This window comes from Atractosteus spatula, chromosome 23 (genome assembly GCF_055471065.1).
Source record: "Atractosteus spatula isolate fAtrSpa1 chromosome 23, fAtrSpa1.hap1, whole genome shotgun sequence".
Classification (NCBI taxonomy): Eukaryota; Metazoa; Chordata; class Actinopteri; order Semionotiformes; family Lepisosteidae; genus Atractosteus; species Atractosteus spatula.
This window is the reverse complement of record NC_142728.1, coordinates 14517002-14540285: the sequence shown is the minus strand read 5'-3', so window position 1 is coordinate 14540285 and position 23284 is coordinate 14517002. Positions and strand designations below refer to the sequence as shown.

At 47.7% G+C, this 23284-nt stretch overlaps 3 protein-coding genes and 2 non-coding genes across 5 annotated transcripts; 1 reads left to right on the top strand and 4 right to left on the bottom strand.

Annotated features, from left to right (window-relative positions):
* Positions 1 to 396: 396 nt before the first annotated feature.
* Positions 397 to 12628, bottom strand: LOC148816229 (uncharacterized). Its single transcript, XM_088940678.1, has 11 exons — positions 12552 to 12628; positions 10746 to 10909; positions 9934 to 10096; positions 9014 to 9131; positions 8490 to 8608; positions 8025 to 8103; positions 7431 to 7730; positions 4657 to 4882; positions 2364 to 2530; positions 1592 to 1700; positions 397 to 915 (listed from the first exon to the last, which is right to left on the bottom strand). The coding sequence occupies exons 1-11, from the start codon at positions 12626 to 12628 to the stop codon at positions 662 to 664; spliced, it is 1776 nt and encodes a 591-aa protein (XP_088796804.1). The 3' UTR covers positions 397 to 661.
* pole3 (polymerase (DNA directed), epsilon 3 (p17 subunit)) lies at positions 11573 to 15089 on the top strand. The gene is made up of 5 exons (XM_088940677.1): positions 11573 to 11733; positions 11921 to 12018; positions 12585 to 12670; positions 13202 to 13320; positions 13729 to 15089. Exons 2-5 carry the CDS (start codon positions 11953 to 11955, stop codon positions 13902 to 13904), a joined length of 447 nt encoding a protein of 148 aa, XP_088796803.1. The 5' UTR covers positions 11573 to 11733; positions 11921 to 11952; the 3' UTR covers positions 13905 to 15089.
* Positions 15090 to 15630: 541 nt separating this feature from the next.
* rpl12 (ribosomal protein L12) lies at positions 15631 to 23251 on the bottom strand. The gene is made up of 7 exons (XM_088940676.1): positions 23067 to 23251; positions 19748 to 19821; positions 18705 to 18803; positions 18461 to 18542; positions 17343 to 17429; positions 16490 to 16602; positions 15631 to 15700 (listed from the first exon to the last, which is right to left on the bottom strand). Exons 1-7 carry the CDS (start codon positions 23101 to 23103, stop codon positions 15695 to 15697), a joined length of 498 nt encoding a protein of 165 aa, XP_088796802.1. The 5' UTR covers positions 23104 to 23251; the 3' UTR covers positions 15631 to 15694.
* LOC148816227 (small nucleolar RNA SNORA65) lies at positions 16901 to 17028 on the bottom strand. The gene has a single exon (XR_016086012.1). It is a non-coding gene; the product is annotated as a small nucleolar RNA SNORA65 (small nucleolar RNA).
* Positions 19075 to 19202, bottom strand: LOC148816226 (small nucleolar RNA SNORA65). The gene has a single exon (XR_016086013.1). It is a non-coding gene; the product is annotated as a small nucleolar RNA SNORA65 (small nucleolar RNA).
* Positions 23252 to 23284: the final 33 nt, after the last annotated feature.

Here is a 23284-nt window from a genome sequence, read left to right as displayed (position 1 = left end):
AATGGAAAGACAGGGAAGGGGCATTTTCGAAATGGCACCCACCTGGTGCTATGGTACATTAGTGCTGTGTGAGAGTCTGACTAATGGGAGCTTTAAAGGAAGCAACACAGGGGTCTGTAACTCCGCTGACAGATTCATTGATGCTGGTAGTCTTTATTACTCTGTGCAATCATGCTGACGTTACCGTGCAGAATGTCTATCACGGAGGCTAAGAACACCACTGTTACAGACACTTCTTGTATGAGAACTTGTGCATTTTTCAGACCTGTCTTCCCATGACCTGCTTTAGACGTTTCTCAGCACTAATTATTCCAGATTGTGGGTCTGGCCTACAGACTCTTAGTCTCTGTAGTGACACCTGGTGATTGTAAAGGGCATTACTCCTCCGAGAAATACTTCTTTTCTCTTCTTTATTAAAATGCTTCTCGATTACATCGGATTTCAAGCCAAGTCTTTCTTGAAAACCTGTACCTATATGTAATACACTCCCATTTCTGTACCACTAAGTACATATGAATCACGACAGTTTTCTGTATTACATTATCCAGTTTAGGTATACTAAAACACTTTTATATTTATTCCACCAGCATGTTGTTATTAGGTTTGTCATTAACATGTGCTCCTCAGTCTGGGAGTATTGTACCATCTCTGAAAGAGAACCTTAGTTTTCTGAACTCTGACCTCCAGCTTTCCCAGAGTGCCGTCTGTTCTCGGGCAGTTGGCCTGGAGTGGGAGTGAGGTCTGGGAAGTCCTGGGTGCATCGTGGGGTGGGCGGAGGTGGCTGTGGGATGGGCTCTGAATGTACAGACGATCCGCACCCCCCCTCTGCGCCTCCGTCAACCTCCTTTCCTGCTCCTCCGGCCCCCACATCCGCTCCGGGATCAGCTTCAGAGGCGGCCGCCGTCTCCTCCGATTCTGCGGACACGAGGGAAAGAACGAGAGCAAATGAGAAAGAGAGGAGTGCTCCGGGCTTCTAACTGAAGGAGCTGAAACCACGAGTTTCTAAAAAGAACACGTATTTATACTGTGCACGGCTATGCACAGACACCTAAATATTTGGAACGGAAAGCAGTAAGCCGGCTTAACGAACTCCGGGTTAGCCTTACGTTTTCTAGACACCTTCGATTAGATAATAGAGAGAGATCACTTTATTGGCCATATACAATTTCTTGCATTAGGAATTTGTCTTTTCGCAGACCCCAACTTGCTCTCCATGAGACACACAGGCAAGGAGAAAAGTCTGGGGTCAGAGCGCAGGGTCAGCCATTTATACGGCGCCCCTGGAGCAGCTGGGGTTAAGGGCCTTGCTCAGGGGCCCAACGGAGTAGGATTCCTCTGCCGGCCGCGGGATTTGAACCTGCAACCTCCCAGCCACAGGCGCAGATCCTGAGCCACAGGGCCACCGCACCGCCCAAGTAGCTACAGTATGTGCAGAACCCGGGAACAGCAAAATAAAAATATTCATTGTGACTAAACAGCACCTTTGCAGCACAAAACCCACACTAAAAGTGGCAAGTGCTACATTACTGAAGAACGGATTAAACGCAGTATATGTGAGCAACGTGCAGCAGACAATCCAAAGGCAGCTTACCCAGCCTGTGTTGCTGCCCTGGGTCCTGGATGCAGAGCATGGAGTTGAAGGGAGGAATGGCGCCCCTGTTCTCTTGTATCCAGCTGCTGCTGCTCTTATCTTCCTTTGCCTGAGGACACACAACCACCCAGTCTCTCCACAGACTGCACGCTGCCCAGAGGTCAGACTGCCCTCTCTGCAGCGGGAGTACAGGAGGGACCTCCACCTTTGTCTCCTCACGAGAAACCTGATTTCTGGAGACTGCGGAGGAAAGCTGAAGCTGCCCCTTTTTGTTAGGTTTTCCCGGGCCTGATATCATCATAACATAACATCACTTTATCAGCCCTATACAATTTCTTGCATTAGGAATGTGTCTTTTCGCAGACCCCAGCTTGCTCTCCATGAGACACACAGACAGGGAGAGAGAAGCTGGGGGTCAGAGCACAGGGTCAGCCATTGTACAGCCCCCATGGAGCAGCTGGGGTGAAGGGCCTGGCTCAGGGGCCCAACGGGATTCCTCTACCAGCTGCAGGATTTGAACCGGCAAACCTTCCAGCCACAGGCGCAGATCCTGAGCCACAGAGCCCCTGCTCCGCCCAATCATCAGACGAAGGATGAAGATATAAGGCCAGTTACCTCTGTGCGTCTTTTCATTCAGACGACCCGGACGAAGTGCAGAAACGGAAGACCGAGCAGGCGGTGAATTCAACAAAATTAAAGGATATAAAGACGGGACAGCAGGTTGCGCTAGCGATTTAGGAGCAGCCTCCACTGGTAGCTGCGGGGGCCTCACCTGCTGTTGGGGTCCCTGCGGCTGGTGCGTGGTGCTCAGGGGGAGGAGGGGACGGCTGCCCCTCGATTCTGCACGGGCGGCTTCTCCAGCAGGCAAGGACGCTTTTGTGCTGCACCCGGAATGCCGAGACCTGGCACCGCATTCCGGGCAGTGGCGCTTCAGGGGGCCTGCGGACGCCAAACCCACCGCACTTGGGTGAGATTCTATGCCAGCATATCGTTCATACATAACAAAAAAACATCATCCTTACACTTATGTAGGGCTTCTCTGGACACTCCACTCCAAGTGCTTTACAGGTCATGGGGAATCCCACTGCCACCACCAGTGTGCAGCCCCTACACCGATGATGTGATGGCAGCCAGAGTGTGCCAGTCCGCTCCCCACACACCAGCTCTCAGTGGGGAGGAGAGCAGAGTGATGGAGCCAGTTCAGGATTATTAGGAGGCCATGACTGGTAAAACACGGGGGGGGGTGGAATTTGGCCAGGACACTGAGGTTAACACCCCTATTCTTTTTGAGAAACGCCCTGGGATTTTTAATGAGCATGGAGAGTCAGGACCTCGGTTTTACATCTCGTCCAAAGAACAGAACCTTTTTTTTATGGTATAGTGTCCCAATCACTGAGACTGCTGTAAGCGCTAATAATAACGTTGCAGAATCGCCCCATATTAAAATGCTTGGCTTTCTGGTACGGGGATCACTGAAATGTGGTAAAGCACTAAGCAGAAAAGAGAGAACACATGAACACAGCAGGGCTGCAGAATCCTTGCACTCAGACGCACAAAGCAGAACTGTATTCCAGCCTTTTTTTCCTCCAGGCTTTTCTGCTCAAGCCAAACATGTTGCACCTGCGCTGACGGCCCCACCAGCAGGGAAGGAGGAAAGACACGAAAAAATTCGACTTGAGATTTAAACGTGCAAATATTTGCATGCCCTCCCAGTTTCCACGGATACCCACACTTTACTCCCTGCTTACATACTGTCAAGCACTGAGGACAGCTGTCCAGAAAGAAGTAGCCTTTTTTGTGTTCCGAACGTTTTGGAGATTCTACAACCCAGATGTGTGGTAGCTCAGCCATGCACATCATGTGGCCACTGACGTTTGTCAGACTAACACTACTATGTTTTCACATATAGAAGAAAGCTTCAGTGACCCTGCAGCTCAAGGCCTCAACCTGGCCAGGAAGCTAAGGAAAAGGGTGAGACCCCCGAGAGTTAATTATGTGAGCGTCCCAGCGGGACAGGAAGTGCAGGACTTTTAAATTATACGAATGACATCATTTTTCTGGCCGCTCACCACGGGGGGATAAAAAAAAAAGAATTAAATGATCTCAATAAAAAATATATTGCGTAAAAAAAAAAATCATTAAGTTCTATAAAAAGATATCAAGCTAACCTCAAGACATTTGGTCATTGATGAAGAAAAGGAAAAAAAACTTCAACAACCTTTCCTGGTTTTTAAACAGAATCTAACTACGACAACAGCAAATGTCATTACGTGCAGTAGTGGAATATTGCTGGACTATATAAAGTATGCAATAAATCAGTTATCGTTTTTAATTAATAGTAGGAAAATGCGCATTTCACTTACATGTGGTGAACCGGCACACATCATTCTTGCAGTAGTACTGCATTTCTGAAAACAGATTCTTGTTTACTGTTGCGATTTTAAAGAGGACAGCTGACTATCTTAGGTGGAAGAGCAGTAAGCTGAAGTATAGGGCTCAAGGCAGGGCAGTGGGATGGGACACTAGTTCATCACAGGGCCAGGAGGAAAAAGTCAGGATTGCCGAAATAACCTCACCGGCATGCCTTTGGGAGTTGGCCTTTGAGCAACCAGCAAAAACCCATGTAAAGACGGGGAGAACATGCAAACTCCACACAAACAGACACCTGAACCCAGAATTGAACCCAGTATCTGGAGGTAGGAGACAGCCGCACTAAAGACACCACCACGGTACCTCCCACAGTCATTTATATGTTTACGGACATGACCAGGTTCTTGAACACGGGAGTTACAAATATGCTCATAAATCAACTTGCATAGAATGTTTCTTGCCTTTACAATGCAAGTCATTGTTGTGGTATGCTAAAATCATACTACGGTGGACAGTACAGAGGACCAGGGCTGTATGTTTTCATGGCCACAAAACCCTCCCACACAATCAAACTGCAGCGGAAATGCCCCAGTGTTTAACGCTGTTTGCATATTTATTCGGGATCTGTGAAAACATGACGTCCAGCATGGGCCCTGATTCTAGACTGAAAATGTGGGATAAGGTCTCGCACCCACCTACTGCTAGAGCACACTCTGGGCCACAGTGCCGTGTCCTTGCAGTTGCCCTCGGGGTGGGGTAAAAGCCAAAGTCTGTCCAGGGCTGGGGTGGGTGCACCTTCAATGGGATTGGCTCTGGGGCAGCGGTCCTGGCTGTGCCCTGACTGGCGGCCTTGGCGTGTTTCTTCCAGAGGTAAGGCTGGTTCCTCAGGCAGTCCCAGTCAACGGTCCTCTTGCCCTCCTGCTGGCAAAGGAAGGGCAGCAGTTACACCCTCGGAGGGTTCAAATCGGAACCGGCCTTTGCCACGGTATATGAGTGGATCACTTTCTGAACAGTGGAGACGCTGGCGTGGAAACTCTTAAGGAAGTGCTCAACTCAACCGCTGAAGGACTCCCTGCATCCAGATGCTTTACCACGTCAACATTCTGTTTTTTAGCATAAGACAGATAAGAAAACATAATGACAGTTTAGCACATCTCTTATGAAGATGACGCACACCGTTTTTTTTTTAAACAACATCTTAGTCCACCGTGGAAGCATTCCTCGTGAGCTTCAACCCACCTCTATAGCAACCCTGCAAGTTCAATAAAGCCAGTGAGAACTAGCAATCGCTTAAGACCTGGGTAGAGTGGTTACTTGCACTGATTAGGTACAATAATTAGGTCACTCGAATAGTTTAAAGATGAGCAGGAATTGAATCCATCCTTTAGGACTGGAGTATTGGTTTGATCACTGCCTTGGGAACCGAGGAAACAAAAACAGGTTTTAATACCAAGAACTCATCTGATACCCCCGATTCAGGTTTACCATCAGAAATGTTAATTGTAATTTCAGTTTTTCCATTATTTTACCAGGTACTTGATTTTACCTGGTACTTCCTTCCATTCATAGCGGATCTTGGAGCCACACAGCCTGACGCACGTGCTCCTGCGGGCGGCTGACACTTACACCCTGGATGTGGCATTTCAGGAGGAAGCTTTCGACAGACGCCTCCACAGAAGGAACCGGGCAGAGCATAGAAAACTCGGCAGGGGTTTAATCTCACGGGAGTTATACTGGTCATGTCCCTAAACATATAAATGACTGTGGGCGGTATAGTGGTGGTGTCTTTCGTGCGGCTGTCTCCTACCTCCAGATACTGGATTCAATTCGGGGTTCGGGAGTCTGTTTGTGTGGAGTTTGCATGTTCTCCCCGTCTCTACATGGGTTTTTGCTGGTTGCTCAAAGGTTACGCCCAACTCCCAAAGGCGTGCCGGTTAGGTTATTTCGTGGACAACATGTGAACAGTTTTCACCTGCATCCCCAAGTTTTATTTGCAACTTTATTCCACATCATCAAGCTCCGTTGGCGCACTGGACTGCAACGTGTTTATCAGGCTAGTAGAGTGCACGAAGGAAAATAGCTTCACAGCCGGATGACGTGAGAGATGGAAAAACGCTGTGAAGGGAAAGTAAATGCTGCTGTGCTGAAGGGCTGCCTGTAATCCTGACACAGTCATATCCCAGATCTAAAAATCCACGATCCCGAATCCTTCTGCGTTTCAGCACCAAAATGTTTATTTCGGCGCGCGAGCACGGCTTTAGTCAGCAAAGTCTTGGGTCCCACATCTTTCTGATAAACCGCTCTAACATCTGTTTAAAAGAAGGGTGGCTGTTCAGGATGGCTAGCATTCTTCCACAGCCCAGCAAGGAGAAAAAAATGTAAAAACAGAAATGTAAACTTGAAGCCCCATTAGAGAGAAATTGATGTCTGCTGGACGGAGAACAAAGAGGCCAGGTGTGGAAGTGCTCCTTTCTTGGCTGTAACATCAACTAGTAGCAGAGAGAATCTCAAAAAGCATTCAGTGCCCATGCGCCATCGTCTCTGATCTTATCCTTTCCCTCTGCGCTATGTCGTGGGCAAGCACCATAGGCTGGAACGGCTGACTTTTCTCCACGCAAGCCTCAACGAAGTCTGAACTCCAAGCCGAGCTGCGGTTGCCAACGGTACTCCAGGAATGCGACGTATCCAGCCTACTGACACACAACTGCTGCAATCAATTTAAAAAGCCCAGAGGTCTACTGTAGGCTGAGTGCTGGGTAGTTTTCAACATTTTTTACTTTTCCTTGAAATGGAACCACATTAAAGTTTGCCGAGACGTTCATATGGATGTGCTCTAAGGTGCTAACAGAGCACCTGAAGGAGGCCCCACAGCCGAAAGTGTTTCTTTTCTTCTCTTTCCAGCAGTAAAATAAACCTTTACTTGTTCTTTTGCATGCTGACGCAGCTCCCTACTTGATCATAATAATGATAATGTTGCTTTATCAGCCCTATACAATTTCTTGCATTAGGAATTCGCCTTTTCGCAGACCCCAGCTTGCTCTCCATGAGACACACAGACAGGGAGAGAAGCTGGGGGTCAGAGCGCAGGGTCAGCCATTGTACAGCACCCCTGGAGCAGTTGGGGTTAAGGGCCTTGCTCAGGGGCCCAACGGAGTAGGATTCCTCTGCCGGCCGCAGGATTTGAACCGGCAACCTTCCAGCCACAGGCGCAGATCCTGAGCCACAGAGCCACTGCTTGAATAGCTTTGTAACTGTTTTCACAGTTAAATTTCGAAGAACTTAAAACTTTGAACTAGTGGTTCATACATGAACAAAATATGTTCTCCTACCCCTTAACAAAAATCATTGAAGTCATTTGTGTTTTCAACGATTTACCTTCTAAAACAAAACCTGGCAGGTCTCGCATCCCCAGAAAGGACAGGTTCAGAGCCCCTGCTTTCAATACACATCTAGAAGTGGCTAGCCTCACCTTGTTGTTGTCTAGTTTGTACTGGGGTCTGGAGGGGTCCAGTGAATGGTCCTTCTTCAGCCTCCTCTCCCTCTCCAAACTCCGCTCTTTGACACAGTGGAAAACTACCGGCTTGTTCCTGAAGGGGGCACTGTTTCCCCTCTGTGGGCTGGTGGGGTTTGGGTCCCCACTCTGATCAGAGCACCCCTCTCCGTCCACCTGGGGCCTGTCTGCTTCCACGTCCTCACCTGGGGGGTGCAGCTGCACAGGGTTGGGGGGGGGTGGCAGGACTGTCTTTGTATCTGGTCGCTTCTTTCTTTTCTATGGAAACGAAACAAAATTCATGGTCAAGTACAATGGTGCTGCAGTGTTATCCTGGGGACGGGGTGGAGGGTGGCGGTAATATCACGTTGAAAATACTGAGTCACTGAAACACTGAAGAGGAGTCTTGTTGTGAAGTGGGTTTCATCGGAAACATATTTAGGTACTTGTAGTCTTTTGTAACTTGTGACAACTGTGCTGTGACTTCAATCAAGGATTTTCATGAAAAGAGCTTTGGATGGGCCTTTTCCCTAATTTTAGGAGAAGGTACTGAAAACAACAGTTCCTGCTCACCGTTTTAAGAGCTGTGCTTGTCTTCAGAGGAGGGAGGCTGCATATCACTTCTTTGATGGAAATATGTGGAGATTGTGCTCTGAAAATTATACAGACTGTGTTATATTGTTACTGAGATGGATATGTCAAACTGAAAAAAACATAGTCTCTAAAAATGTAAGCAGCACAAATTGTAACCTCTAAACCAGTTTTTGCAAGCCGATACCTTGAAAAAAACCGCAAAACTATCTGGGATTTTCATATCAAGGGAAAAACAACAACTTTTGTTTGCTTTTACAAGGACATGTCTCTGCGATGAGCTACAGAAAAATTGAAAGGTTGAAATGATGGCAACAGCTGAAAAAGATTATTGAGGATAAAGTTCAGCAGCTTAATACATTAATCATTATTAACAAAGCATGTTGAAAACAACAACAGATTCCTATGGTATGGATATGAGCAAAGAGAGACAAAGGTGTGCATTACCTATGGCAGGTTGGGCTGTGCAGGCTCTGCTGTGGACTGGGCAGCCACACCATGATGGAGCCAGTGCCACAAGAGTACCCAGAACCACAATGTGCTGAATCGAACTGGATCCGGCTCAGCTGGGCAAACAAAGAGACAGAGGTAAAAGGGCCTTTGACTGCAAAGCTTAATGGAGGAAGAGTCCCACCTGTCCTGGAGTTGTGATGCCCAGGGTTCAAGTCCCCAGTGCTTATCAGAACAAGGTGCTTTACCCCAGTTGGTTCAGATAGCCCATCCACACAATTAGACACCAGCACCACTGGGGAGTTCATGTGAAAAGACCTAGATTTTACTGGAGGGAATCCATCACTTTCAGTCCACAATGTGACAAAAAAAAGCAATACCGCAGTCACTCTAAGACACTTAGATTTGTGATAAGCTTTATAAAAAGCAGTGCTTCATAAAACTGTAAGTCTGCATGAAGCGCCTTCTTGCATATTTGCAGAAACGGCCTTTAGCATCATCTGTCAGAATGAGAAATGCACCTTAATGTCCTTGGCATCTTTGGCAGTTGGGAAGGCTGTGCTCCGAGTCCTGTCCTTCAGCCTCTGGCAGCCAGGAGTTCTGGGCGAGTTCAGCCCGGGGAAATGAATGTTTTCCACGCTACGAGGACAGGACACAGTCAACTAGAGCGTTCACTCAGCAGCACCTAAAGAGGACTGCACAGCTGGACTCTCACACAGCTCATCACTGACCCTGCCAACGTCTGATCTGAGCAGTCCCTGAGCTCATACCTCCAATTTTCACCAGTGACTTAAGCTGGAGCCAATTCTTCACTAAAGCTTGACAATAAAATACATTTAATTTAGAAAGTCATTTAGACACCAAATGCCGGTGTCCTAAAACTGAACCGAGACAGGTTAGGTTTAAATAGGTTTCCGTTTGCTCACATACATATCATGTCTTTGCATAGCAGTACGATAATGTGTGAAGGGCATTGGTGTAGTTATAAAGTGAACCTGGCAAGGCAGTGAACATTCTCAAGTAGTTCTTGTTATTCTGCGTCATACTGGGGTCTCAGCAGTTCTTACTACCCCCCCTTGTTAACAAGACACTTTCTTTACTGAACATGTGCAAGGTGGTCAGCCATGGTGGGTGTCACTCTCAGTCATATATTAAAAACGTATTTGTTTTTAATTTGACCTGGCCAAATTTCCCATTGGCCCTTATCAATCATGGCCTCCTAATAATCCCCATCTATGAATTGGCTTCATTACTCTGCTCTCCTCCCTGGCGTGTGGGGAGCGTTCTGGCGCACTATGGCTGCTGTCGCATCATCCGGGTGGGGCTGCACACTGGTGGTGGTGGAGGGGATCCTCATTACCTGTAAAGCGCTTTGAGTGGAGTGTCCAGAAAAGCGCTATATAAGTGTAAGCAATTATTATATTTATACTCAGGCTCTCACCTTTCAGTGAAAGCACTGGAGTCCTTAACACGGCCCGGAGGGAGGCTGGAGAGCAGCAGGGCCGAGCCGTTTATCAGACTGGAGGACCCAGGGAGCAATCCTAGAGCTTCCTCGGCACCCCTCCACATTGGTATGTTCAGGATTTTCAGTGTTGGCAGCCCTTCTGGAGAACAAAGAAAAAAAAAATAGAGTGACGCACGTGGAAACCTGGATAGGCAAGGAACACAAGGGAACGGACACGGAGCATTCCCCTTAATCCCCACGGATTCCAGTAACGTGTGAGCTAAAAGGTTCTTGGATCAATGAAAAAAAACAACACTTGTTTGACTAAATGTGCCGTCAGTAAAACAAGCTTGAGAGACACATAAACAAGGGAGTAAGAGAAAGCAAAAAATTTTTTTTAAAGAGCAAATTAGATGCAGGCTTGCCACTTCATCTGATCGTATCAAAAGAAGCGCCTTAAATGCACTTTCTTATATTTTCCACTCTGTCAACGCCTTTTCAAGAGCTTCAACACCCGAAACAAGACACCTCATTGTTTCCTCTGCTTCCGAACGAAACACATTCAGTTCTTTTAACCCTTCAAATCAAACTCAGTGGGCACTTCGTGTTACGCAAAGCGTTGCAGGAGTCTGGAACAAGCTCGGGCCAGGCTGGTGAAGGCGATACACTGGCTCCTTTTTTTAAAGGATACTTGGATCACTTAGCTCCTGAAAAACCAATGAGCCAGATGAGCTGGGCCAAATGGATCCCTCCTCTTTGTAAACGTCGTCATGAGGGGAAAAGGACGGGTGCTCATTAAGAACGAGTACCTTCTTGTGAGACCGTGGGTGCAGTCCTCGCCTTGGTGTACCTGGGGAAGCCGCTATAAGCTCGCCTCTCTGCTTCCCAGCAGCAGGGATGCTGACACAGCGCCAGGAAACAATGCGTCTCGTCCAGAATCAACCCGTCCTCCATTGCGGTCTTCAAAACAGGGCTAGGATCGAAATATCAGAACTTAAAGCGACAGGCATCCTTACTGCTGGTGGAGACCAGCGTGCATTGTTTCTCAAGTCTAGGTTTTTGAAACACCAAGCGCACGGAGGTTGTTTGTTTCGTCAGAACCCTTTTAATTATTCCAGAACTTTAATTCGCGAAATCTACGGAACCGTGGTTTTAGAGCAGGCAACGATTGTTTTAATAAACTCTTAACTCTTAACACGTTTAACTCTTAACTCTTAAACGTGCTTGTAAAATACTCTTGTTTTGAATTCTCCCCATTTATAACTATCAACTAATGCCTCCACATATAGACCCAGAAACGACATTAAACAATGCAAACTCAACAGCATACAAAGTTATGTATTTTTAAACAGTGAATGTATTTGTTTTACCTCAAGCCGGACAAGTAGTCAGCTAGTAATCTTGTTGCCTGGCAACAAGACGCTTTCTTTACTGAACATGCGCAAGTTGCCCCGACAGCCAGAGTGCATTGTGGGTTTCACGCTCGGTCATACAATAAAAATAAATTCTAAATACATTCTGCTGTTTTATCTGCGTTGTGGTGACTATGTGGGCAAACAAAATAGTAAGAATACATATGACTATTTTTCCATGTGTCCGCTAGAAGTTTTATTATTGTTATTGACGTCGCCAAGAGGTGGGAGGTCAAAGGTGAAAGGGCGTTCGTGGTTTGTCAGATTCAGATTCACGCGGGCTGTTGATTTTAAAACTGTAGTAAAAGTTTCGACCGAACCCCGCTGTTAAAACACTTGGATCGGAATTAACGTGGGAACAAACGTACCTCACCGGGACCTGGAGGTAAAGGTCGTTTGTACTGTAGTTAAATCGTGAGAAACCCGGCTGCCCTTCTCAGGGCTGTGGGCGCGTTGTGCTTGGCCATCCCGGGCGGCCCTGACGAGAAGTCAGGCCGCCTTCACCCGGGGTGTCCAAACCGATGCCACCGCCGAGCCCGTGTGATCTAATCTGACTGGGTTTGCGTCCGCAGATAACGGCTCGTCTTTCGGGAACAGAGGCGGAATGGCTGAGCGGCCAGAGGACCTGAATTTGCCCAACGCTGTGATAACGCGTATTATCAAGGAAGCGGTATGACACTGTGCGAGGTTATTGGCTCTGTTGCTGAGCTTTCCTTTTTATCTCAAAAGCCTGGAATCGCTGGTATACAGATTTTCAAAAAGGGTGCCCTTTCGAAGTAAAACGAAAATTTAAAGGAGCAACTGTCAGGTGTTCTCTATTTAACTTTCTCTGCTAGTTGGTGTTTTTTTTTTTTGCATATCTGGGGGTGTTCCCACAGGATTTGGGCGCAAATGAATCGAGAGACGAAACTCTTAAATCAGTTAACAGCCACTAACTACCTGTACAGATGGCAACAGCCGGAAAGGAAAGGTGGGGAAAGTCGGTCTAGCGGCGAGACGCATATTTTCTGAATGTAGACCAGCAGAATGAGCCTCTACATAATACATTCAATAGAAGAGCTGTAAAATACACCAAGTAATCAAGGTAGACAGTAGACACAGTTGAACAGTAGACTTGGGTAACTGTGCTGGTTCTTACAGGAATAGACAGGTGCATCCCTGTTCAGTAGTATAAAGTGTAAAAAAAAAGGCGATCTTAACTACCTTGCTTGAGCACCCTTTTTGTTTTTCCTGCAGCTCCCTGATGGAGTGAACATATCCAAAGAGGCGAGGAGAGCCATCTCGCAGGCTGCCAGTGTCTTTGTCCTGTACGCCACATCATGGTGAGGATGGCACACGCAGCATTTCCAGGGCACTGGATCCGACCCGCAGAAGTGGCTGGTCCCTGTATGAAGCTATTCGATTATTGTAATGGTAGTGTAACGGGGGCAGAGCAAGATGCATGTACAGTATACGTACTGTTGCATGTCTAGGACTATTGTCTTTAATGTCTATGTGAAGTGTTGTTTTGTGTGGCCATATCAAAGACAAATTCCCACTGGTTGGGATGGACAATAAAGTTAGACCTTAGATCTTTTGACAAGCAAAAAGCAGGGGGAAAATAGATCTACTTAATTTGAAAGTAAAAAAAAAACAGTGATTTGTGCCATGTGCTCACTGTTAAAGACAAAGGGGGGGAGAATGGTGTATTTTTTTTTTAAAGTGAAGGTCTTCATTGGAACAAAAAGGAGAAGCAGGCTGTATACGCGATGAATTAATACAAAGACCCGTCTCGACCTGTGGATCCCTCACCGGCGAGACTGCAGGGCCCTAACAGCACTTTTTCCTGTCTCCCTGTGATTAATGCTGCCCAGTGCAAACAACTTTGCCATGAAAGCCAAGAGGAAGACTCTGAACGCGGGGGACGTGCTGGCGGCCATGGAGGAGATGGAGTTTGAGCGCTTCCTCCAGCCGCTGAAGGAGTCATTGGAGGGTGAGAAGGGGGGGGAGCAGAGGATGAGAGGAGTGCATGCGGGTGAAGGGGCAGAGGGCGAGAGACCAACGACACAACCGACACCGCAGAATAAAGAGATCGGGGACAGATTCAGTCTCAGCGGGATCCCCCTGGACTGGCATCTCTCTTTCCTTGGCCACACAAATGTCATGGTTTTGTGATTGTAACTTCAATGCCAAGATAACGAAGGATGACGATTTTCCCTTCAATTGAATGGCTAATCAAGCACAGGCTATATTCTGCTTTTTATACAGTAGACACTAAAGCGAGTTATCCGTGTCCCCGCACGGAAGTCGTCACAGTGACGGGGAAAATGCATTTACAGCGCAGAGTTAAATGGGCGCCCGTTCACCGGTCTCACGGTCCTGGGGTCTCTCTCCTCCACAGCCTACAAGAAGGGCCAGCGGGGGAAGAAGGAGGCCTCGGAGCAGAAGCGCAAAGACAAGGAGAAGAGGAACGACGGCGAGGACCCCGACAAGAGCCGGGAGGAGGAGAACGAGGAGGAAGAGGAGGAGCGCATGGAGGAGGAGCAGGAGGGAGAGGAGGAGGAGGTGGAAAACTGAATCTCTCTCCCACCCCGCCTCCTCCCCCTCCACTGCTGTCAGGACCGAGTGCTGTGAAGCTAAAGTAACTTGAGAGAGAGCCAGATTGAGGAGAAGTTATAATGGGCCGTAGAGTCTACTTTTTTAAAACCCAGGCTCTTGCCCATTAACCTGGCAGCTATTGGACCACGTGTTCCATTTAGATATGCTCCATCAACCGTGCAGTCGGCTCCTGCCCCATAAAAGTTCAACCATATTTGCATTATTGACCGTTCTCAACAGGGGCTCGTTCAATACTGCAGGTATATGTGAAATGAGCTATTGTTTTGCTTAAATTGTGATATTTTCGGAAAGCATACTTCCTGTGGCATAAAACTAGTTACTTTTAAAATGGTCTATAATCTGATCACCTTATTGCCAATGGGTCCGAGTACAACCCGTTAACAAAAATGACAAGCATCACTGTACTAGGTAAGCTAAAACGTAATGGGGTGTCACTTATTTAGGACATTGAACTGATATTTGCTGGCAGTAAAGCTACATATGGCTTTCAATCTGAGCTCCAGTGTTTTTCCCCAAATTTCACCAATAAGCCAGTGCCTTAGAAATACTGAACTATAAAGTTCCAAAAAACTGAATTTGGCATCCATTATTTTTTTTTTATAGAATATTTTTTTTTAAGCAGAAAACTTAATTGTTCTATTATGCTTTGGTCTGTAAAATGCTCTGGTATTGCAGATATGAAAGACCAGTACTTAAAACATTTTGGAGTTTACGAACCTTTGGTAAGGTGCCAAGATTAAATACTGGACCTGACAGCATGCAGCAAAAAGCAATATTAAAGGGTAAGCTAAAAACATGATAATGTGAACTCAAGAAATGATCTCCCGTTAGTTTAGCTTTGCCTGAAGCAAGTTGAGTCATTAACAGCATAACAATAGCTTGTTCAACTGCTTTCAGAGCAAAGTTTTTTTCTGGGTTCCTTCATGGTTTTGCTACTGGTGCAACCACTAGCCTAACCTCAGAAAGCAGTTCTAGTTAATTTTTGTAGGGGATACAGTAGTTGAGGTAGTTCATCTCATTTCCTCCCTTCTTTTTGTGTTCTGGTGAGCAAGACTTTCTATGTATTGGTGATCTGACTGCTGTTCACATTTTCTGAAGTTCTTAGATGTTTGTATGATTTTGTAATAAATTTGTATATAAAAGGTGATGTGGTCTTCATATTGTTTGAGGTGCACGAGTTAAATAAGGTAGTGTAAAGGGCTACAGCTGGGTTAAACTACTTGCAGACAAGTTCACTAACTTGCAACCAGAAAAAAAAAAAACATACCACCGATGCAAGGCAGAAGTTCAGTTCTTCAAACTTGTGATTTCACTTAGAAACTGCTAATGACCAATATGTACTTAATGAGTATTTACCCAGTTTCTCTACGTTTGAATTTCAAACCCCAGCTTTAACACAGGTGTCCAGACAGCCAGGAGTTATCAAACCTTGTTTCACCAGACATTACTTGAATACTCATTGGCACTAATTAAAATCTCTATTTATTGCATACCCGATGGCTTCAGTCTTGCAATTCTGCTTCAATTGTTCCAAGTCCCTCCTATCAAACAATTCCACTAGCAACAACATCAAGCCAAAAGCTTCACAGACTCATCTAGAGCACAGACCAGTTTCTCCTGTTGATCTTGTGCATCAAAAGGAAACGCAAAAGGTAAGGAAGAATAAGTCAAACTCGACACCCACATGACTTTTCTTATAAATTTATTTTCATCTCATCTTCCTTCCCCTTGTTCTGAAGTGCATCATTTTACTCCTGCAAAATAAGAATAACAGATCAACGGGGATTCCATTTCCCTAAGTTCAAAAAATTGTGTAGTGTAGGACACGAAGCTTAAGAGTGGTATTGTCAAATTATATACAGGGGGTGGACAATATAAGAACGGAAACACCCAACAATATATCAATATCAGGGACCTAATAAGGAGTAGGGCCATCAGAACAGCTTCAATCCTTCTTGGAATGCTCTTAGTACATCCTGAACTGTGTGTGGTGGGATATTGCACCATTCTTCAAGAAAAAAAGCCCCCAGTTCTTTGAGGGATGAAGGAAGTGTCCGTCTACCACCCTCGGCGATCTTCAACTTGCGACCGCTGTTCCTCTGTGCCGATGCGGTTTGTCCATGTTTGGCATACGCTGTTATTTTTGAGACCGTTCCCCTCGTCACATTAAATCATTTGCACCTGCAATTCACGTACTGGCTATTTGGCTTTTTTGGAACTGTTAGTTGCCCCATGTTGCTTGGAAAGAGCTAATTGTCAGCCCTTTTACAGCTGACAGACACTAATCAGCAATCAACCTAATGACTCGCCTACGCAGCTGCATTTGTAATTGCGATTTAGTTACTTCAGAGTTCAACTCCTTTTTCCATGTGGCGTTTCCGCCATTTTGTCCACCCCCTGTGTAATGTCCAAGCAGAATTCCACTTACTGTATCAAGTGTATAGATGTGGAACAGTATAACGGTATACCTCCATAATAGGAAAACTATGCTTCTGGGGGAAAAAAAAGACCAACAGAACAGGGAAGTCGACTTGGATACTTACTGCAGGGCATTCCACTTTGCCACTGTTGATGTCATCAATGACATCGTGGGGGGGCCGGCCATCGATGGTACAGCCCACAGACTGGGCGGTTCCCAGGATCTCCTTGATAGTCCCTGCAGGGCCAGAACAGGAGGCCATCAGAGAAGACCAGTGCCATTCCACAGGAGACAGGAGGGGGCGACGGCTGCCTGCTTCTCTCCTTGGTTAGCCGCAGGCACACCCCACAACTGCCCCCCGGCCTCCACGCCCAGGCCCAGTTTGACACGAAGTCCCACTGCGGTGCCAAGACATACCGACGCCCGCGCACTCCAGCGCCAGACTTCCGCTTACGTGGGTAGGCTTAAGAGAAGCGCCACCAGAACCGTCTCGGGAAGATGGCGAGCAAACTCTCGCTAGCCCGTGCGCACGTGTATCTGTCCCAGGCCTTTCGGCACAGAGCCGCCCACAGACCAGGCGCGGCCCTGCTTCCTAGAGCTGGGTCTCTCTCAGCCCCCACTGGAGCACGCCCCGTCACGGGCGCAGACGGGCGTAATGGCGGGAGGGCTGCTGGCACCCCACCTTCTCACTCTCCCAAGCCCCGTTTCAGCGATCAGAAAGCCTGCAGCCGGCTTGTGATGCCTGTCACGAACGCCCCTTGTGTTTTAACAGGGGAGCAGGCAGACTTGGCCTCGCTGAGTGCAAGAGGCGCCTGGCTTTTATCGCCTAGGAATTTGCTCTATAAACCGGCTGTCAGTCAAGCATCTTCCGAAGGGAGCTGTGCTTGCATTTCCATCTTCCATTCTAACAGAGGAAATGCCCCCCCCCCACCATCCCAGCACCCCCACTGGCCGTCCCCCGTGCTCAAGGCTCTTACCGGAGAGCTCCCTGGCGATGGAGCGGGGTCTCATCTGGCGGGCGATGGCGACGATCTCGTCGAAGGTCACGCTGCCGCTGTGCTTGACTGGAGGAGGACAGACAGCGGTCAGAGGCCACGGGCGGGCGGAGAAGCCTTACAGTAAAGGACCCGACAACTCTCAGGAGTCCCATTGCAAAGCAGGTGTAATTCAGAAGAGAGTAGCCGTGCCCTTCGTGCATAACACAGGACGCATCAACGTCAAACAAGGAGGCAACACGAGGCTCTTCCATGTGTTTGGTCAAAATTTGCTCGCATGCGATTGCCAGGAGGCTTGTTGCTGGGGAGTCCCAGGCCTGCCAGCACAGACAGCGTCTTGTTCCCTCAAGTCTCCCCCCCCGCCTTCCTCCTCCTCCTCTTCCCCCCCCCACAGCATGCCAAACCACCGGTATGGACAGGCGTGGAGCTGGGAAGCTTTCTGGCAGGATTCCTGCCCTAGCAGTGCAAACCCAAGCTACCAGGACCCCTTAACGATCTTCCCTGGTCAGCTGGGTCTGAAAAGGCAGCTCGACGGAAAAACTGGCAGCCCCACTGGAGCTCAGCAGGGGTGAGCCAGCCCACTACCTGGATGGAAGATTTCCTGGGAAAAACTAAGGCTGCTGCTGCAGGAGGTGTTAATGGGACCAGTAGGGGGCGCTCACCCTGCTGTCTGTGTGGGTCCTAATGCCCCAGTATAGTAATGAGGACACTATACTGTAAAAAAGCACCGTCCTTCCAATGAGATGTAAAACTGAGGTCCTGACTCTCGGTGGTCATTAAAAATCCCAGGGTGTTTCTTGAGAAGAGTAGGGGTGTAACCCCGGCGTCCTGGCCATATTCCCCCCCTGGCATTTACCAGTCATGGCCTCCTAATAACCCTCATCCCTGAACTGGCTTCATCACTCTGCTCTCCTCCCCACTGAGAGCTGGTGTGTGGGGAGCAGACTGGCGCAGCATCCAGGTGGGGCTGCACACTGGTGGTGGCAGTGGGATCCCCATGACCTGTAAAGCACTATGAGTGGAGTGTCCAGTAAAGTGCTATAGAAGCGTAAGCAATAAAGAAGCAGAGAAATAGCGTACAGAGCAGAAGGGCTACTCACTGTTCTTCACCTTCTTCCTGTCCCGGGGGGGCTCCTTAAGGGCTTTAATAATGAGGGCAGAGGCCGAGGGCACCACCTCAATCTACACAGGGAGAACAACAGAGCAAGTGAGACAGCGCACGAGTCCACAGCACAGCCAGTAGGGCAAAGACCACCGGAAGAGGCTTTAAACGCTGCCGAGTTATTGACCTCCTGAGCTCCCCGGTGAAAGACGCTATAAAGAGAGCATGATGGGATACCATACCTGTGCCTGCCTGTTCTGGATGGTCAGCTTGACCGTGATCCTCAGGCCTTTCCAGTCCCCGGTCGCCTTGGCGATGTCATCACCCACTTTCTTGGGGGACTACGGGGGGGGAAAAAAAAAACAGACCATGTACCCCCACTTTCAGACAGAAAAGCCACATCGCTAGTAAAAAAAAAAGCCCAGTGTCTGAAATTTACCAATAAAAATGCGCTCCATGCGATGGGCATGGGAGATGATTAAAGACTAAAAACGACCAAGACAATCCACTCGCTGCAGATCTGAAATCGCACCCGTCTCAAGGTGCGGAACGGGTTTAATGGGTGTACTTCACCAGCCACAGGTGCGAGTTAAAGACTTCTGCGCGGAGACGTTTTGTCCCAGGCCTTTCGGCACAGAGCCGCCCACAGACCAGGCGCGGTCCTGCTTCCTAGAGCTGGGTCTCTCTCAGCCCCCACTGGAGCACGCCCCGTCACGGGCGCAGACGGGCGTAATGGCGGGAGGGCTGCCGGCACACGCCCACCTCCGGGAGAGGTCACGACAAATCGCCAAATAATTTGAAACACGACGGCGATGAAACAGAAAGTAGAAAGCTTAGAAAAAAGAACCACGACGAAGCTTTTTTCGAAGACAGGTGGGAGAAAACCAGAACAAGTAGCATTACGTGAAGTGACACTGCGTAAAATAATGAAAGATAAAAGGTAATTGCTTAATGATTATTGCAAATCCAGCTTAATTCCAAACAAAGGATATTCTTACTCCAAGAAAGGTTTTACATATGATTGTATATGAACATATATTTTTATAAAGGTGCTGATTATGTATTATATAGGTAATATTTCTTTGGGAAGGGTGAAGGGGGATATCTTCTTCATGCGTGTATATTCCCTGTTTCATAACTCCATTGGTTATTATGTATATGATCATTATGGAAAAATATTGGTACAAACAACAAATCACTAAAAAAATAAAGATGGCACGCAAGATACAAGTGGCACTGAAACAGCTGAAGGTCTAAAAGTGTCGCTTGTTGTAGGGATACCTACCAGACCCAAGGGACCGATTTTGGGGGCCAGTGCAGAGGTGGCACCAACTTCTCCTCCTGTGCATCGCAGGAACACTGTGGAGAAGGCAAAGCAACACGAAGAATACTCAGTAACAGAAGCCACAGAACAGGAACTACGCATCGCTGCTGCTCAAGCAAGACAGCGGCCCACCCTGCTTCCAAAAACCCAGCCGGAGGACCCGGCTGGCGTGTCCCAGGCCTTTCGGCACAGATCCGCCCACAGACCAGGCGCGGTCCTGCTTCCTAGAGCTGGGTCTCTCTCAGCCCCCACTGGAGCACGCCCCGTCACGGGCGCAGACGGGCGTAATGGCGGGAGGGCTGCTGGCACCCCACTTTCCTACCAGGGATCTGGAGATCAAGCTTTCCACCTGCAGCTGAAGCAGGTCACCACAGAGGATGCCTTGCTTACCAGGTAATCTTTTGGATCTTCCAAGAGCTGGTGGCTAGGGTCCATCCACCCATAAGACCAAGAACCCCAAACCACGTCGTATCCTGTAAGCAATCTAGAGCCTAATATCTCCCGAGGCTACAGCTCATTGCAATTCATCAGCAGGAGCAGACTGATGGCACTGAACTGGCTCGCAGACAGCCAGTGCACAGTCACCAGCAATGCTGGTAGCCGACAGGCCTGGCTGCTTGGCAGCCTGGTCTTGTTAGATCCCAGCAGCTATGGCAGCTTTGAATTTCAAATCAAAAGCCCCACTAGGGTGGCCAGAGACAGGTGATGCTGTTCCCCAGCTGAGACATTAAACCAGGGCCTAGCCTACTTGGGACATGAAAGACCTCATTAGGATATGTTGGTTGACCCTGCTCTAAGGCAATCTAGGGCAGCAGCATGGAGCTGTGATTAAAGCTCAAGACTCCTAAGGTGAAGGCTACAGGTTCAAATCCCAAGGGAGACACAGCTGCATAAACAAGTACAAATTAAGTCCTCTGAAATGTCTCTTCTTATACGCGAGGCACTTTGGGATGCTTCAGGCCAGGCAATCAGCTATAGTAACTACTTCAGCAGGACCACAGCAACCAGGGTAAACTATGAGACAGCACTGTCTGGAGACCTGAATCCACAACACCAGCATTAGTCTATTTGAAGATTTATAAACTTGGATTTCCAGTCCTACAGTAGATGTTCTTTAAAATGCAACGGTTCTTTTCCTTTTAAGTTCACCCGAGATTAAAGAGCTGGAAAGTTTACAGAACTATTCTCTGCTGCTCTGAGAGGGCATGCCTTGCATTCCAGTTTCAGATGTGGAAAGATGGGCATCTCATTCCAAGGGTTTACAGTTGTATCTATAAATGGATTAAGGGATTTTGGATTTGCTAAATCTGCCGAAGTGGAATTATGTCTGTAGTCACCAATACCAGACTACCCCACAATAACACTGAAAAACACAAAGTCAAACTAAAAATACACAGGCTTGAAATTCAGGAATAGCAATGGTACCATATGGGGGGGGGGGGGGGGTGGAGGATCATTTGGTTTCAATGGGCAATAATATCTGAATGCTTTAGTAAGTCTTAGTACATTTACAACCCATGAAATAAAGAGCCTGCACACTTATGATAATTATGTTATGGGGCAGTGTAGTGGCTCTGTGGCTCAGGATCTGCGCCTGTGGCTGGAAGGTTGCCGGTTCAAATCCTGCGGCCAGCAGAGGAATCCTACTCCGTTGGGCCCCTGAGCAAGGCCCTTAACCCCAGCTGCTCCAGGGGTGCCACATAAATGGCTGACCCTGCACTCTGACCCCCCAGCTTCTCTCCCTGTCTGTGTGTCTCATGGAGAGCAAGTTGGAGTATGCAAAACAGACTAATTCCTAATACAAGAAATTGTATATGGCCAATGAAGTGATTTCTCTCCAAACAAGCACAGGAATACTTTCCATTACTGATTGCAAGTCCGAAGACCCAGAAATCATATACATCTTTCCTCATAACAGTGCGGTTTGGAGGGGGCTTAACAGACATTCGGCACCAGTGGACGCAGACCAAAGGTTTACTGTATGTGCACTTTGAGGATGTAAAATCTCCAAGTGCAAACGTGTAAGGTGGACAAACTCCCCTTCTTCCACAAGTATCCAAGAAGGCTGCGATCACTAAGGCACAGGCCCTAGTACATTAGGGATGAGGGTCACGAGCATCAGCCAAGAATCACAGGCTGGCCCCAGATTTCCTGGTTCGACACTTGTCCTGTCAAGGCAGAAAACCTAAGACTATAAGTTTCAAAACTGGGGATCCCCTGAACAGCATTTCTGCTTCAACTATTCAGCACAATGAGTACAGAACTGAATTTTTTTTAAAAAAATTACCTGCCAACTGTCCCCACTCACCTAGACAACAGATTTACGACACAGACTTTAAAGTTCCTAAACTTAGAAGATCGAAATCACCCCCCCAGGACTAGGGCCGAGATCTACTGTTAACAGGATGCAGTTGTGAAGATTTTCCTTATAAAGTTGCTTCCCCACTCCCAAAAGCCTCTATAGCATTTGGAGTCCGTCAACGAGGAGCACAGATCTCAATGCAAAACTGCACCCGCAGTGGGTTAAAAAACAAACGCCTGGAAATGTTCGATGCATCGATCTCCAGTCAGGCCACCTCGGCTTGACCACGTTTCTAGAGCCCTTTAACCGAAACAGCGAGAACTCAAAAAAAAATAATCAGGGCGAAGAGAGTCTTAAAGGGGCCGCTACACTCGTCGAAAGATCATGAACACAGACCGCTCACCAAGCAACCGGCGCTAGCTACTCGAGAGCACAGGCGTTTAGAAACAGGTAGCCAAGGAGGTAAGACTACCGTTAACGCCTTTCAAATGGCCGTCACGTTTGTCTCGCCAACCACGCAGAAGACGAACAACGGTTTTCGACGAAACGAGCTCACACACAGGCAGGAAGTCCGCTTCCCCACCCCACGTGTTCGTCAGGCTGCGCTTGTTACCACGGTATCAGGAGTCCTGTCCGGCAGAATCACACCAAATCATAAACGAAACTGGATTCTAACTGAAACTGTCCCTTTTATGCATTTTTCATTTATTTCCCACCAAGGGAAAACGTAAAAAAGTCACTGCAAGTTAGGCCTTAATCAGGGCCTACCCACTAGGACAGGCACACAATACAAACGAATACAAGACAACTGCGCTATATTCATAACAATACCACCCCTGGTTCGTATATTCTTTAAATAGTCCCGGTTTATCCATGTTTTTTTTAAATACGTTTGGGAAAGAGTGTACATACCGTGTTATTACAAACGTCTTTATTCAGAGTAGCCAAGGCCCCATAGTTACCATTTATATCACGTACCAATTTTAATTTCGTTGGGATCGAATTTGGGAGGCATAGTTGCTTGTTGAAGAGGAGGATCGGTTCAGTTCGGTGTTGGTGTCGGATGAACCCGGATTCGGGACGACCGAAAACTGTTGCACCTTCACCGTGGAAAAGCGAAAGAAAAGGGACCTACGCGCGGCCACGGCCGGACTTTATAGCCTAGGAAATCTCGCGAGATTGTGGCGGCCATCGAG